The sequence below is a fragment of the Vigna radiata genome, chromosome 4 (assembly GCF_000741045.1).
Source record: "Vigna radiata var. radiata cultivar VC1973A chromosome 4, Vradiata_ver6, whole genome shotgun sequence".
NCBI classification, from domain to species: domain Eukaryota; kingdom Viridiplantae; phylum Streptophyta; class Magnoliopsida; order Fabales; family Fabaceae; genus Vigna; species Vigna radiata.
The window spans coordinates 12,795,721-12,812,402 of NC_028354.1; the positions used below are offsets into that span (position 1 = coordinate 12,795,721).

The 16,682-nt window shown below is 34.4% G+C and overlaps 3 protein-coding genes across 4 annotated transcripts in view; 2 read left to right on the plus strand and 1 right to left on the minus strand.

Annotated features, from left to right (window-relative positions):
• The window catches only part of LOC106758848 (protein LURP-one-related 15-like), a 44,299-nt gene extending 41,877 nt beyond the window's left edge, over window positions 1-2,422 (plus strand). Inside the window, exons 1-3 of one of the 2 annotated variants that reach the window (XM_014641303.2) lie at window positions 1,056-1,270; window positions 1,460-1,693; window positions 2,193-2,422. In XM_014641303.2, the coding sequence (XP_014496789.1) occupies window positions 1,070-1,270; window positions 1,460-1,693; window positions 2,193-2,345 (588 nt within the window). In that variant the 5' untranslated portion in view covers window positions 1,056-1,069 and the 3' untranslated portion in view covers window positions 2,346-2,422. Of the gene's footprint in view, window positions 1-1,055; window positions 1,271-1,459; window positions 1,694-2,192 lie in introns of those variants that run through there. The other variant, XM_022779833.1, reaches the window with a different exon arrangement.
• A 4,986-nt stretch (window positions 2,423-7,408) lies between these two features.
• LOC111241461 (uncharacterized protein At1g43920, Chloroplastic-like) lies at window positions 7,409-8,134 on the minus strand. The gene is made up of 3 exons (XM_022779526.1): window positions 8,076-8,134; window positions 7,754-7,945; window positions 7,409-7,684 (listed from the first exon to the last, which is right to left on the minus strand). The coding sequence occupies exons 2-3, from the start codon at window positions 7,937-7,939 to the stop codon at window positions 7,424-7,426; spliced, it is 447 nt and encodes a 148-aa protein (XP_022635247.1). The 5' UTR covers window positions 7,940-7,945; window positions 8,076-8,134; the 3' UTR covers window positions 7,409-7,423.
• A 6,588-nt stretch (window positions 8,135-14,722) lies between these two features.
• Window positions 14,723-15,085, plus strand: LOC106758373. The gene has a single exon (XM_014641304.1). The coding sequence runs from the start codon at window positions 14,723-14,725 to the stop codon at window positions 15,083-15,085; it is 363 nt and encodes a 120-aa protein (XP_014496790.1).
• The last annotated feature ends 1,597 nt before the right edge of the window (window positions 15,086-16,682 follow it).

Sequence of the window (16,682 nt, forward strand, 5' to 3'; positions counted from 1 at the left end):
GGCCGCAGTTCCCCTCAGAATCGCAGCCTATTTCCTCTACAAAATTCTTACATTCCCCGAAAGCAGTTTTGAAATAAATTTGCAGAGGAATAGGTCGCAGTTCTTAGGGGAACCGCGGCCTATTCTCCTGCAAATTTATGTCAGATCTGACTTGGCGCAAAGTTAGAATTTTGCATAGGGAATAAACCGCGGTTCTGCGGAGAGCCGCAGCCTATTCCCCTGCAATTTCATTTCATAACTACTTTTGGTGAATGTCAGAATTTTGCAGGAGGAATAAGTCGCGGTTCTGAGAGGAACTACGGCCTATACTATCGATATAATTTCAAAAATGCCACCGTACAACATTATGTTGTGGTTTCTAGTGAATCGATACATAATGTACGCGGTAAAAAGATCAATTTTATTATTTGGGTATACAACCTTATGGGTGTTTTAGATCATTATTTTTTTGTTTTGAAATTGTTTATGTGATTTTAATTTTTTTTCTTTTGAATATTTTTCTGCTACTGCATTGTCTTCTCTCGTATTTCCTTGTCCAAATCTGTAATTGGCTTTTTTGGATTGCTTGGTTGGTACAGATCTGTAGTATATATGATTGATCAATACTTCAATTTTATTTCCCTGAATTGATGGCATTATTGCGTGGAGAGACTGAAAAAGAAAAGTCATTGACGTACATTGAATTGTCCGCCGGTTGAACGACAATTCAAAAGAAAAACGGCGGTAGACATTTCAACAATTTTTGCCAACTTTTCTAATTACTTCATCTTCGTTGTATTTGCGAAGAAGGAACAAATGGAATACAACAGTTTTGGTTTGCGGTGTGTTGATATAGATTTTCGACAAGGTTCATCAATGCAGTCAAAATCTTGACTTAGTCCGTATATACAACAGTATATGACAGATAGTTCAATTGGAAACGGTATTAGTATTGGTAAAGTTCAATTGTGTGTATGTATCTGACGCGTTTATTTGATAGATACCATAAGTAGTTGCTCTCTATATAAATTGGCATATACAAGATATAAATAAAGACAGTGTAGTTCCATCAAACACCTTCCTCTCTCCAATGGCAGATCAAGTCTCAGTTATCAACCCTTTCTACTGTTCTGCTGACTCTATCACTTTACAGGTTAATACTGAGAAAGGAGTCACTTACAATGAAAAGGGTGATCGTCTCTTTTATATGGATGATACTTTTTTCACACTTCACAACCGTCGTGTTTTATATGATGATACACAAAAACCCATCGTCACTCTATACAATAAGGTTTCCTTTCTCCTGCATATATCTATACTCAACTTATTATGTATTTCATATATCTGATTTCTTTAATATTCATATCTTATTATTTTTAATTAATCCTCAGTGAGAAAATTTGCATAAGGTGGATCGGTATTATGTGTATCGCTACACTATCCATGTTATTCTTATTCTTAATCAACTTCCATTATGCAGGCTGTGACGTTGCATGAGCGATGCAAACTTTTCAAGGGTGAAAGCATCGATTCATCGGAATTGCTATTTTCCGTGGAAAAAACGAATAAATCGATTCCACCTGGGATTGCTAAATTGAATGTGTTCCTCGCAAACAATGAAAATAAAAAAGAAAGTGACTTTAGAGTGATCATTTATGGAAGTAAAAACTCTTGCACAGTTTATGCCGGTGAATCTCCTATCATCGTAGCCAAGGTATGAGTTACTGAGTTAGTATATCCTTTTACATGTATTAGTAGTTCTTTGTTTATTTATGTGAAGTAAACTTGTTGGTAATAGAATTAGTCTTAACTGAATCTCTTGTTAAAATGATATTTGTTCTTATTTTTGTATAACTTTAATTTTATTTTTGCTAAATATAAAAAAATTAATTTATCTTTTCGTCAAAAAGATTTATATATTAACATCAAACAAGAAAATTAGAAAAGATATAATAAATTTAAATCTCAACTAAAATGGACTATAATGTCCATATTAAAGTAAATCTAAGTTTAATTTAACATTATTTAATAAAGTAAAATTTATCTTCACTTATATACATACTTATAGTAGATTTTGGTTATATATATAACTCATGAAATCTGATAATTATAATATAATAACTTCTTCACTTATATACCTATATAGTGTAGATATTTATGAAATCTCTGAGAATTATAGTAATAACGTATGCATGGTTTTGTCTTGAATGTAGGTGGAGAATAATGGTGGCTTCAATGTCATGGTGTATCCTAACGTGGACTACGCATTCATAGTTGCACTACTTATGATTGTTAAGGATATGAAATTCTCTAATGGGTCCACTGATAGTACACAAAACAGTATTGCTTTATCGTTATCGCTTTGAACAAGCCAGTAAATAAATGTAGGGTTAAATATGTTTTTAGTCCCTGAACTATCAAGTCATTTTGGTTTTAGTCCCTCTTTCAAAGTAAGGTACAATTTAGTCCTCAATCTTAAGGAAACTTTGGTTTTAGTCCCTGAAAGCTAACACTGTTAAAAAACCTGGTGAGGTGGCTAACGTCTGTCCACCTTTGCTTGGTTTCTGTTGCCACGTGTTGAATATATTTTGCTGACATGTGTTAAAAAATTTTTAGGTAAAGTTAATCCAAATTTAGGGATTTTTAGAAATGAAATAGATGTTGAAATCGTGATTGAAATTTAGGGTTCGTGGTGGTGTTNGTTCTCCGCATTTAGTAAGATCAGCGAAAGTTAGTGTTCGTCTTCATTGAAAGTTAGTTGTGAATCGAAAGATCNGCGAAAGATCGTCTTCATTTGTGCGAAAGTTCAGTGAGTCGTTGAAGAAGGTATTTATCTAGTTTTGGTTTAATGTGTATTTTCTGTGTAAGTTCCATTTTGCTGTGCATTGTCTTTGTAATGTGCCAAGTTATCATTTCACCATGTAGGAAAATGGTTTTTGACGTCTGTCTATATCATATGGGGAAGTTCGTGATGAACAAGGAACTCCAATACGTGGGAGGAGAGATACATGTTCTTAAAGAAAATGATCCCGACATGTGGTCATACTTTGAAGTGGTGGGATTTNTTGATGAATTCAAGTATGATGGAGAGTTCAAGCTTTGGTGGAAGGGTTCGAAAGAAAAGGGAATGAACAACCTCAGACCTCTGACAGATGATAGAGAAGCAATGTTGTTGTCGAACTATGCGGAGGCAAATAAGGAGGAAGTTGAAGTCTATGTTGAACATTTCCAACCAAGTCAGCCNGAAGAAATTACTTTTCTTGCATTTGCTGAGGAGGCAGCCGAAATAGCAGTAGAAGATATGGAGGACAAGATGGAGGAAGAGGTTGTTATGGATGAAGTAGTGGATGAAGCAAATTTTGGTGGGGTGGAGGGAAATGTGGAAGTTGAAGACTTGGTAGTTGACGAAGAGGAAGAAGGGAATGTTGAGGGAGGGAATGTTGAGGGAGAAGGGGTGGAAAATGTTGATGAAAGTGAAGAGGAGAGAATGGAAAATGATGATGATGGGTTTGGNATGGNCAATGAGACGGTGGAGGAAGAGAGAAGAAATATTAATCCAATTTTGGATAGGTGGAACAGAATGAGAATGAAAAAGAAAAACAAAAGTGTTAAGAGGAGATTTGAAGAGAATGAGGGGGCATTTGTGATTAACGAAGAGGTTGGACATCATGAGATAAATGAAGATTATGATACAGATGAGTTATCTTCAAATGTAGATAGTGATGAGGATGTGAGGGAGAATAAGAGGCACTTTCCAAAGTATAGAGCAGAAGATATGACGAAGGGCCTGAAATTTAGATTGGGAATGGAGTTTAAGTCTTTGAAAGATTTTAAGAATGCGCTACAGGAGCATAGCGTTTTGAATGGAAAAGAAGTGAAGTTTGTGAAGAATGATTTGAAGAGAGTAAGGGCTGTTTGTAAGAAGGGGTGTGGTTTTGTTATTATGGCTAGCAAGGTAGGAAGTAGCCAAACCTTCAGAGTGAAAACTCTAGTTGAGCACAACTGTGGAAGAGCTTTTGGTAGCAAAAGTGCAAGTGTAGAATGGATTGCACAGGTTTTGGTTGACAGATTTGTCAATGTAGGAGGCATGACAGTGATCCAAATCATAGATGAAATAAAAAAGTCATATAGTGTTGGAATAACTCATTGGAAGGCTGGAAGAGCTAAGAAAATTGCAATGGATTCTTTAGTGGGTGATGGAGAAAGACAATATGCTCGTCTTTATGACTATGTGGCTGAGTTATTAAGATTGAAGGCTGGATCCTTCAAGATTAAGGTCAATCAACCCCAACCCACCTTGCCACCAAGGTTTGGGTCATTTTACATGTGTTTGGATGGTTGTAAGGAGGGGTTCTTGGGTAGTTGCAGACCATTCATTGGGGTAGATGGTTGTCACTTGAAGACAAGTTTTGGAGGTCAGTTGTTAGTTGCAGTAGGAAGAGACCCTAATGACCAGTATTTCCCACTAGCTTTTGCTGTGGTAGAAAGTGAATGCAAAGAGACATGGATGTGGTTTTTGACACAGCTGCTTGATGATATTGGAGGCATAGATTGTCAAAGGTGGATTTTTATTTCGGATCAGCAAAAGGTACATTACACTAACATTTACTTTTGTTATAATGACCAGTATCTGCAGAACATGAATATAGGAGGAATTAAACAAAGAAATAAACTCTAACTTAGATCAATTAACCATGACTGAACTTTGTCTGTATTGTAGGGATTAATGTCAGTTTTTGATGATATCTTGAATGGAGTGGAGCACAGACTGTGTTTACGCCATTTGTACAACAATTACAAGAAAAAATTTGGTGGTGGCTTGCTCATTAGAGACCTCATGATGGGGGCTGCAAAGGCAACATACTATAAGGAATGGGAAAAAAAAATGGGTGAGTTAAAGAATGTGAATGTTGATGCTTTTAATTGGTTAATGAGTATACCAACTAAAAATTGGTGCAAACATGCTTTTAGTGCATATCCTAGGTGTGATGTGTTGATCAATAACTTGTCAGAGTCATTTAATAGTACAATTTTAGTGGCAAGAGACAAACCTATAATTACAATGATGGAATGGATTAGGTCATATATAATGAGTAGGTTTGCAACCCTTAGAGAAAAAGTTGACACATATCCTGGTGATGTTATGCCTAAACCAAGGAAAAGATTGGATAAGGAGGTTGAAAAGAGTGGCAATTGGCTTCCAGTTTGGGCAGGGGGTTCACTTTTTGAAGTAACTCATGGCTTTACAATGGACAAGTTTGTTGTTGATTTAAGTAATCACACATGTACTTGTTATTTGTGGGATTTGGTAGGAATACCATGTAGACATGTTGTTGCTGCCATTCATTACAAATTAGAAAACCCAGAACATTATGTTCATCCTTATTATAAGAAAGATGCGTATAGAACTTGTTATGCACCTACTATAACTCCTATAAATGGACAACAACTTTGGCCAACATCAAACTCTGCCCCACTACTACCTCCCATTTATAAAACACCTCCTGGGAGGCCAAAAAAATTAAGAAGACGAGAAGCTGATGAATATGTCAGCCATTCAAAATTGTCAAAGAATCAAATTGGTATGAAGTGTAGCAGTTGTAATGCATATGGCCACAATGTAAGAAGCTGTAAAAAAGGGAAGCAAAGCCAGGTAATTGTTACTGCTCATGTTATTTACTACTTCATTTATTTACAAGTATGTAATATGTAACTACCTTACTCCTTTCACAGAAAACAAGGGATGCATATGCAACAACATCTGCTTCAGCTGGAAGGGCTGGAAGGGTTGGATCTGCATCAGCTGGAAGGGCTGGAAGGGCTGCATCTGAAATAGCTGGAAGGGCTGGAAGAGATCAGCTTGCATCTGCTGGAAGGAGATCAGGAAGAGATCAAGCTGCATCTGCTGGAAGGAGATCAGGAAGAGATCAGGCTACATCTGCATCCTCAGCTGGAAGGGCTGGATCTGCCTCCTCAAGACTGCCTGGATATATTATAGGGTCTCAAGCAAGTTCTAATTGATTTCATAGTGTAGAAACGTCACTTTTTGTAGTCCTTTCTAGTGGGCACAGTATTTTTTGGACCACTTGTTTTGTCATGAACATTAAAGTAGTGAGGGACCACTTTGTTGACTGAATTATTGTGTTATTTATAGTGCTTTGGGACCACTTTGTCAGGGACCAGCACTAGTGTTGTATTCGGTGTTGTACTTTGTCACAGACCACTTTTATATTATTCAATGTCAATGTATTCGGTGCAGTGCTTTTATATTATTCAATGTGTTTTATTCGATGCTTTTGACAGTGCTGAAAGGTGCATTATTTAACTGATATTATTCATCACTATATCACTACTTTTCATGTATTTTGCTTCATTTTAAGCAACTCACAAGGTGATATTGAGAATTTGTACATTCCAGTCTTGATTAAACATTTGCATAAGTGTTTTTTACCATTTAAAACTTGGGCATACGGTTTCTCTGGTCTTTTTCCAGCTAATGTGCAAAGTCATCTTTGAAACCACTATTTCATTGTATAAATTGGTATAACAGAGGTGATTTTTACAATTCTGTTGTTTCTGTCATTTTTAAGACTTTCAGCATGTCTAAACTGATGATTTAAAGTTGCTAGCAATGTTCATTTGAAAAAACTTAGCCTATATGCAGATTTGCATTTTAAACCATGACTTTTTGGATTAAATTGGAAGTGAACCAGTGATTTTTAGTTAGAATCAGTTTATAAGTTCTTTAACAGTTTCAACATGCTTAAAAACATCAACCAAAGTTGTTTGGTCATTCACATGAGTTGTTCAATCACTTCCATTTGCTTTTGGGACCAAAACCACCATTTCACTCCACTTTTTCTGGTGCAGAATTTTGTTTTCCTGGTGCAGAATTTTCTGCTGCAGAATTCTGGTGTAGAATTCTGTTTTCTAGTGCAGAATTCTGTTTTCTGATGCAGAATTTTGTTTTCCTGGTGCAGAATTTTCTGCTGCAGAATTCTGGTGTAGAATTCTGTTTTCTAGTGCAGAATTCTGTTTTCTGATGCAGAATTCTGTTGCATAATTCTGGTGCAGAGTCCAAAACCATCATTTTCTGGTGCATAATTCTAGTGCAGAATTCTATCACAAAAACCACTGCAAACAAGTTTATTTTCATGATTTAAACATGTTAAGATTTATACAATTTCATTTTTAATCATTCTTTGCNTTTTGACATACCTAGACCACCAATTTTAAGGCTATTTTTCCAGAAAAAGCAGTTGAATCACTGTTTTTATGTCTTCGTTACTTTGCTGCATTCTTTGTACAATGTGTTTGAGCTACTATGACATCTCTTTTGGTGCATCCACAACCACAAAGCAATAAGCTTCATACAAATTAAAATAACAAAAACACAATGACATCACTCAACTTCAAAGTTCTGCTACATCACAACATTACGAACCTAATTACAATTTATCTTGAACACAAACATAATACATAATATCACTGTCAATGCCCATGACAATACAAAGAACACCAACATCATTTTGAAATTTTTCCTCTTCTGCTCTAATTTCCTCTTCAACTTATCCTTCTTCTTCCTTAGATCCAATAAAGCCTTTTCCATATAAACATCAACTTCTTCACTCTTCCTTTGTAAGCTTCCTTCAATTTCATTATGCCCTTCATCAACCCATTCAAAGTAGTTACAGCTTGCATTACTCTGCAAAAGAAATTACAATTCAGTAATACAAACTTCATCACAATAAGTAAATCATATTTTCTCACTTACTGCCCAATTTCTACATCTATAAAATAGTCTCCCTTTGTTCTTCAATGTGGTTGCCTTCAACACCAACAATCTTTCCCCACAACCACACATTTTTGAAGTTAAGTGAGAGGAGGATCCACAGGTTTGAGACATTCCTGAACCAATGCTCCTTCGTGAGCAACCAATTCCTCCACTGTCACCTTTCATTTCCCCCTTCGAAAGTCAATCAACAAAGAACCCTTTAGTCCCAACCAAAAACCTAATTCGAAAAATCCATCCATTTATTCACACGAAAGAGAAATATGAACTTACTACACTAATGTTCAACAACATCTAATCTAACCTTTTGCTCTTGAACCTCCTTTTCACCTTGATCTCCTGTGTGCTCTTCACGAAAACCACCACGAACCCTAACTTTCGATCACGATTTCAACATCTATCTCATTTCTAAAAATCCCTAAATTTGGATTAACTTTGCCTAAAAAAATTTTAACACATGTCAGCAAAATAAATTCAACACGTGGCAACAAAAACCAAGCAAAGTTGGACAGACGTTAGCCACCTCACCAGGTTTTTTAACGGTGTTAGCTTTCAGGGACTGAAACCAGAGTTTCTTTAAGATTGAGGACTAAATTGTACCTTACTTTGAAAGAGGGACTAAAACCAAAATGACTTGATAGTTCAGGGACTAAAAACATATTTAACCCATAAATGTATTGTATAAGAAAATTAAAGTACAAGTGAGCAAATAAATTGCAGGTCTTCCTAATCCACCTGTATTATGTTGTATATGACTATTTTTGTTATATTTTATTACATCAATGATAGTTATTGAGACCTTATAGTCATTAGATCTGAAATTTGTAGGACAAGGTGGTTTTTTTTTTTTTTACCATCTCATGTAATAATAAAACCAACAACACAATTTTGTAGGTAAAAAAACAAAAATAAAATTACTAATAGGTAGGAAAAACTTATAATAAAGTTAGTATATCAACAATTAGCAATAAATGTTTATACGTGAATAACTTTACTCACGAATTATTCTTTAAATAACTTAGTTATAGGCAAACTACTTATGAATAACTTATATATAGACTAACTTTTTATAACATAATTACGAACTTATTTATGAATAATTTATTTAAATTGATCGATAACTTATTAATGGATATAACTATCTACTGAATTTCTTTCAGGCAAATTGCATGTACTTTTTTACGAAATGAAACAATAAAAAGACTACTTCCCCTGTCATGTCTTGCTTATGTATACTTGTTACTAAAATATTTTTATACTGGTTAAAAAATTTTCATACATGTTGTACATGTATAGAAACAGGACTAGAGAAGAAATTCAACTTTTATATCTTGACGTCCAATGTGGGTGGTATTCGATGTAATCTATGCATGGGGAAGAGCACTGATAAGTCTTAGTGGATGTTGTTGTTACTAATGTAGAGGGTAACGTCATATTTTGAAGGTGTTCGACGTCTACCATAGTAAAGACATTTTCTTAAAAAAAGCAAATGACCGTTTACTATTCATTTGTGTATTGGGGTTTCACATCAAATATGGGTGGTATTCGACATAATCTATGCATGGGAAGGGCAGTGGTAAGTCTTAGTGGATGTTGTTGTTATACCAATGAAAAGGGTAACGTCGTATTTTGTAGGAGTCCGACGTCCATCACAGTAAAGACATTGTTTTTGAGGAAACAAATGACTGCTTGACGTCGAATTTGGGTGGTATTTGACATCATCTATGCATGGGAAGCAAAATTTTGTAAATTGATGGTGTAGGGTTCCAAAATTCTATTAGGCTGTGTTCACTTGGGGTGATTGAGGGAGATGATTTGGGAGAGAGTGATTGAATGGATTTGAGGAGATTTGAGAGTAAATTTTTTTGTGTTTATTTGAAGAGATTTGAAGGTGATTGAGAGTGGGTTTAGAGGTAAAGTTTGTAAAAATTAGTGTAGAATTTGATTGATGTGACAATTTTAAAAAATTTGTTTAATAGGTAGAAATTGGAGATTACCAAAATACCCCTAATTATTAAAGTAATATAAAATGATAATTGTTAATGGTATATTTAATTGTAAAAATGTTTATAAAAAATAAAAAATTAAAATTAATTATTTAATCATTAAAATTTAAATTTAAGAGTCCATTTAATATTATCAAATTGTTTTTTATTTATTTAAAGATTAAATTAGAAAGCTTCTGAGGTAAAATCTTAATTAGTTTTTAAAATAATATTAAATGTTGTTAAATATTTATATAATAGAATTTAAATATAAGAGGTAATTTAATACAATCAAATAAAGATCACACACCCAACCCAGCGTGGGGTTTCTTCGTCTCGGTCGCGCGAGAAACCTGGAGGGCAACTTTCTTCTACCAACGAACATGGCTCCTACAGTTCCAAATCTAGAATTATACAATGTAGAAAGGGTAAAATAGACATTATAGGTTAAATCGTTCCAAATCTTCGCACTCTAGCGGGTGATTAAAAATTCTTCAATCCCGCAAATCCACTGTATTCTTTCCTCACAATTCGACTCAAGCGAACACGCGATTCTTTGCAATTCATCGCTCTTAAACATCCGTGAACAGTCTTTTCTCTTCAAGTGAACACATGCTTAAAGTGAAACTGTGGGGAAGTAAACGACTATTTAGTATTTATTTATTTTGGATTGAACGTCTGGTGTTTTCTAAGCAGACGTTATGTGATTATTAAGGTCACTGTTTAACATTGAGTTGTTGTATGGTTAGATGTCATTTCGTTTTAAATGACAGTTTGTATTTCCAAACGACGTCGAGCGATTGAATTTATTTACAACAGTGTCACTGGTCATTGTTAACGTTTGTTGTTTTGTTATTGGATGTTGAACGCGTAATATTATACGCTGTTTTTGTACTAGTGAAACCAACACATTTACAAGTTTAGTGAATCAATATCAAACTAGCTAAGGTTATGAGGCCAGATGGTTGGGCAAGTGAGACTGCTCGATCTTCAGTTGATCGTTTGAAGACCAAAAATGAGGAATACATACTAGGATGTGTCACAGGTGAGTTATAGGTGATTAGTGTCCTGTCAGAGGAATCTTTGACCATGAGACAGAAAATCCTACACTCCTATGCTTTTCATTTTTCTCTCTAAATGTACTTTCATTTTCTTTCTCACTATACTCACACTCATTCTAATTTTACTCTTTACTTCTCTTGTGGTTGGATGTCGTCGCAATTCCAACGCTGGTTTACGCTGTGTTCGCTTGAACAAATTGTACTATTCAAGCGAATTTGCGAGCGAAGAATGATTTTGAAATCGTGTTCTCATCTGCTGATTAGAGACGATGGAAAAGCGATGATTTGCGTAGATTTAGCGTGAATTACATTGTTTACACCATTTTGCCAAAATGGAAGGATTTGCACTGATTTGTAAGTAAAAGACTTATATACCCTGTACATTGTTCAAAACTCCGACTCCATCTGTAACCCTTTATAATATTAAAAAATTTTAATATTAACGTTAATATTAACGTTCAAAACTCAAACTCCAGTATGCAGTGTCCTGGCCATGGTTGCACAGATTTAAGTGGTTGTTGGAGGTTGAAGTCGTGTGGTTGTGGTGTAGGGGATAAGGAAGATGAAGGTTGATGATGAGGCAAGCGGGATGAAGAAGACAAAGTAGAAAAAGCAAAAGACATGTTGTATCTGGTTCCAGTAAACAGCGTATCCGAATAGACGTTTTTCATTTTTTTCGAAGGAACAGTATCCGGATACAGGCTTCTTGTATCCGGATCCACCACACGTATTTGCTTTCTTTGGATGGCCGATGTGTCTTTTTTCCGGTTGCAGGGAAACCATACCTTGATTCCTTGCTCCGTCGTAGCAAAAGTGGGTTATCAGAATTGTCTTAACCTTGGTGCATGGGTGATGCGGTCATCATCTTCCTCGCCTCACTGTCAAACGTAGATCCCCCATGGAAGGAATGATGGTTCGGGTTTAGGAGAACGACAGCATAGACACGTGCAGTGGAGGAAGGGAGGAGGGACAACAGGGAGATGTCTGCCATGGAAAAGTGAGTGGCGGAATGAGGCGTGAGTGGTAGAGGCGGTGATGTGTGTGATCTTCCTAAGGCTCTTCAGATTATAGAAGAGACCCTGGGTCTCCTAGCCTCTTTGGGCGAAATGGAGGGGATGTAACTTAACCCTAGGGTTTTTTGAATTGGAAGCAAAAAAAAAAGGGTTTGGGCCTGGGTCAGGGGCATTTTTGTTTTTTATTTGTTTTTCTTTTCTTCTTTTCTTTTATTTTTTTTTCTTTTTTATTACCTCCTTGCAGCTCCTATTTCATTTTCACACTCCCTGTTTAAAAATAAATTCATTTTATCACATTATAGTTTTTATAATATTTAAAAATTAATTTTAATAATTATTAATAGTTTTGGTCTCTTTATAAACTTTTTTACATTTAAATATAACATTTAAAAATAACATTTTATATTAATATATAGCTAGAGACATTTTGGTAATTTTTAATTTCTACTAATTAAATTAATTTTTTCAATCTGTCACATCAATCAAATCCTACACTAATTCTCACAAACTTTACTTTCAAATCTACTCTCAATTACCCACAAATCCACTAAAAAAAATAACAAAAAAATTACCCTCAAATTTACTCAAATCCATTCAAATCATCTCCCCTAAATCATCCCCTCAAATCCATACAAAAGAATATACACTTAGGCTGTGTTCTTTTGAGATGATTTGGAAGAGATGATTTCGGGGAGATGATTTGAATGAATTTGAATGGATTTGAGAGTAATTTTTTTGTTGTTCTTTTGAGTGGATTTGTGGGTAATTGAGAGTGGATTTGAGGGTAAAGTTTGTGAGAATTAGTGTAGGATTTGATTGATGTGACAATTTTAAAATATTTGTTTAATTGGTAGAAATTGAAGATTACTAAAATGTTCCTAGATATTAAAGTAATATAAAATGATAATTGTTAATGTTATATTTAATTGTAAAAATGTTTATATGGAGAAAAAAAATAAAAATTAATTTTTAAAATATAAAAAAAATGATAATTTAGTAAATTGAAATAATAATAATAATAATAATAGTAATAACTATTATTATTAATATTATTATTATTATTATTATTAATATTATTATTATAAAGAGAAAAAAAATCATTATTATGATTATTATTAATTATTATTACTATTATTAATTATTATCATTATTATTAGTTATTATTATTAGTTATTATTTTTGCTTTCTTTGTTAAAGATTGGATACTTTCAGTGGTAATAAAATATATTTACATAATTGTAAGTGCAAGGGTTATAAAGGACATTTTATTACAAATCATCTTAAATCTTCGCAAAGCATCCATGATGGAAAAAACAGTTAATCCCGCAAATTCTTCCTCTCAATCGCTCGCAATTCTTTTAAAGCGAACATGAAATATTTTCTAAATCCGTGCATTCCATTGCTCGTGAATAGTTAATTCTTCGCAAGTTAACACATGTACTTTAGTGTTGCCACATTTCGAATTGTGATTATTTTATTTTTCAGTTTCTATTATATGTTTGATTATATTTTAATTTGATTTGTTTTAAATTTTTAATTTGTATTTATATCGTTAAATTTTTTAATATTATTTGATATTTATTTATAATATTAAATTTGTTTAAAAAATATATGTTTGAAATATTCTTATAATTTTTTATATTTATTTTTGTATATATTTTATGATATTTGTATTTATTATTTGTATGTTATGTTTTACTGTTAAATAATTTATTAATTTGTAATTTTTTTTATATTTGATATTTTTAATTTGAAATTTTATTTATTTGTTTCGTATTTTGTAATTTTTTTTAAATATTTTTTGTTTATTTCAAAATTTATATTTGTTTGTTTTTTTAATCTCTAAACTCCAACTTTTATTCCAAGGTCCCAACTTTGGTTCTTTGCAAAAGGCTGAACCCTTTCTGAGATAAAACATGGGGTTTGCATATTCTTTTCTCTTGTGCTGCATCAGCTGGTTCATATATATTTGAAAACCGATATTTGATTTTTCCGGTGATGACCAGAGTAATTTAATTAGATACATCAGCGAAGCAAACTTATTATGAAATTTAATCTCCCTCTCACTCTATGTTGCCATAACCTAATCGAAACAATCGCTCTGCCCTCTTCCTAATTTCCTCCACACCAAGTTGAAACCAATGTGTGGAAGTATCCGAAGCCAACACCCTAAAAGCACACCATTTTCCTAGCAAAAGGACTGCACTTTGGTCGTCGTCTCCACCGAGGCATGTTATTCACTCACTGTTAGATATGATTTGTTATAAAATAATTTGTTATTATTTTGAGTATATCTTGTAGCATTAGTTGCCTAAAGGTTAGCCTCAATTATAGCTTGTTAGTTATAATGGCAACCTAAATTATTGCTTGAAATTTGTATATATTCTTTATCAATAAATATGTAAAGCACGAATGATTTCCTCTATGGTATAGATTAGGTTACCTCCCTCAAATCCTAAAAACCTAGCCGTCATTGTTCTTCTCTTCTTCCAAGCAATTTTTTTTTCTCCTTCCTTCTTCTCATTGTTGCCCATCAATGGCCGAAAACTCCAAATTTCACTCCGCCCTAGCTGTCACCAACGTGAAGCATCTTATTCCAATCACCTTGGACATGGAAACCGGCCAATATCACTCATGGACAACCTTATTTAAAGTTCATTCAGTGCTTGAACATATCATCCCCCTACGGATGCTGCAGCCATAACAACATATCAAACAGCTAAGGTTGCTGATCTCTCACTATGGAACCGTCTTGATGTTGTTGTCCTTCAATGGATTTATGCGACTATATCTCCTGATATTCTCACATCGATCCTCGTGGCTGATGATTCGGCTGAAAGAGCCTGACAATGTGTCGCTGATTTATTCCAAGATAACAAAATCTCTAGGGCGATGTATCTTGAAACTCAGTTCACAAACACGTGCTTGACTGATTTCTCCTCAACCTTCGCCTATTGCAACCACCTCAAATCTCTTGCTGACCAATTATCTAATGTCGGGGCTTCTGTTTCAGATCAACGTCTTGTGCTCCGCTTGCTCGCTGGATTAACCGAAGCCTATGCTAGTTTTGTCACGGTTATGCAACAGAAAGATGAATTGCCCAATTTTGCCACAACATGTTCTCGTTTAAAGATGGAAGAGACCACAATTAAGGAGCGAGCAACCCGTGAATCTGGTTCCACTGCCCTCTTAATCGTGGATGAAGGCTTCTCTTCACAACCGCAACACCATAACAACAACATCACTTCATCATAGGGTCGTAATAATTCTAATCGAGGCAAGAAAAACAACTGCGATAGAGGCAACAACAACCGCGGTGGCAAAGGCGGACGTTAGGCGCTGGAAGGGGCGGTGCACCACAACAGCAGGATGATTTCCTCTACTCACTGCGTATACTCTTCAAATATTACTCACCATCGTATTTGCATCCAATAGAGACGTTGACTTTGTGCTTGATTTGGAAGTGGAACACTCTAGGCAAGACTTGTATTTCCAATTGCGGCAACCGCAGAACTACACTTCCAAATGCGACACATACTAAACCGCACTTCCCAACCTCGGCACACACTAAACCGGACTTCCCAACTACGGCGAGACCATAACCGCATTGATCTCCAACTTCGTCCCTGCCACATATCTTCGTCCCTACCACAGATCCATCCTCCATCCACGATACAATCCAACAAATGCATTTTAATCACACAACACACAATATTAGAAAAAGTTCTGTGAGAATGAAGGGAGGAGGAGAGGAGGGAGAGAAGGGGAGGAGGAAAAAGGGGTGCAGGATTTGGTATGGAAAGCAGAAGAAAAAATGAGTTTTTTTAAAATGACTCGAACAAAAATAAAGCAGTTAAAGCTTTTGGCAATGGTTCTGCTCTTCTAACAGGGACAATGTTTTATAAGTGAAAAAGAGGGAGGTATAAGACGAGATACCTGAGGGAGAATCACTCCTATAACTCCATCATCTTTTTTAGTTTATCTATGAACAAAAACATAGAGACAATATTTCTTATGTCTTTTTGGTGTTTTTAAATCAATATTAGAGGTTTCCAGCTTGGAAACCTGAGCTAATAATATATTACGTAGATGAACAAGGTAAAATATCAACTTTCAAACTAGGTTATCACACTCATGACAAAACCAATAAGCAACTTGAGAATTACTCATGATAGCAATGAATGCTGAAACATCGAGGTCAAACACAGAAAGGGTTAATGTTTTCTTATTTTTCCTATTGTTAGGCACTGATACAAAGGCAAAGTGAAATATGGAAATTCCCAAAAGCTTTTAGTCTCTGATCACGTGATAAGCTATTATGATACTTTAATGCCAATATAATATTATCTCTACAATTAGACCTGTTAGTTGAATATAGGGATGACAAAAAAAATTCGCAGGCACAGGTATCCGCGAGTTAAATCTGTGGCGGATAGTTATTACTTACAGATATATACTATCTGCGGATAACGGATAGTGGATATTTTAATATCCGCTTCTAAACGGGTTGGGTAGGGTATTATATTATCCGACCTGCGGGTACTCGTTACTCGAAAAAATAATAAAAAAATAATAATTTATATATTTTTTTAATTAAATTGAATTCAAAATTAAATTATATTATATTTTATTAGGTTAAAGTTAATTAAAATTAAATTTTAATTTATATTTAATTTAAGAAATATTATATATATGTATAAAATATATTTTTTTTACTTTTTGCGAGTATTCGCGGGTTTTAAAATACTCGCGGGTGTCACAACCAAAAAATCGCGACGGGACGACAATCCAAAAACAAAAAAATTAATTTGAAAAAGTTGGTTAAAAAAGTTTTGGAGTCGCCACCATAGTT

What these genes read in the sequence shown, in the direction of transcription:
- LOC111241461 (XM_022779526.1), bottom strand. Translation starts at nt 7,939, where the DNA reads ATGAAAGGTGACAGTGGAGGAATTGGTTGCTCACGAAGGAGCATTGGT. An exon ending in ATAGATGTAGAAATTGGGCA is followed by an intron (nt 7,685 to 7,753) that starts GTAAGTGAGAAA and finishes TTTCTTTTGCAG; the next exon opens with AGTAATGCAAGCTGTAACTA.
- LOC106758373 (XM_014641304.1), top strand. Translation starts at nt 14,723, where the DNA reads ATGTATCTTGAAACTCAGTTCACAAACACGTGCTTGACTGATTTCTCC.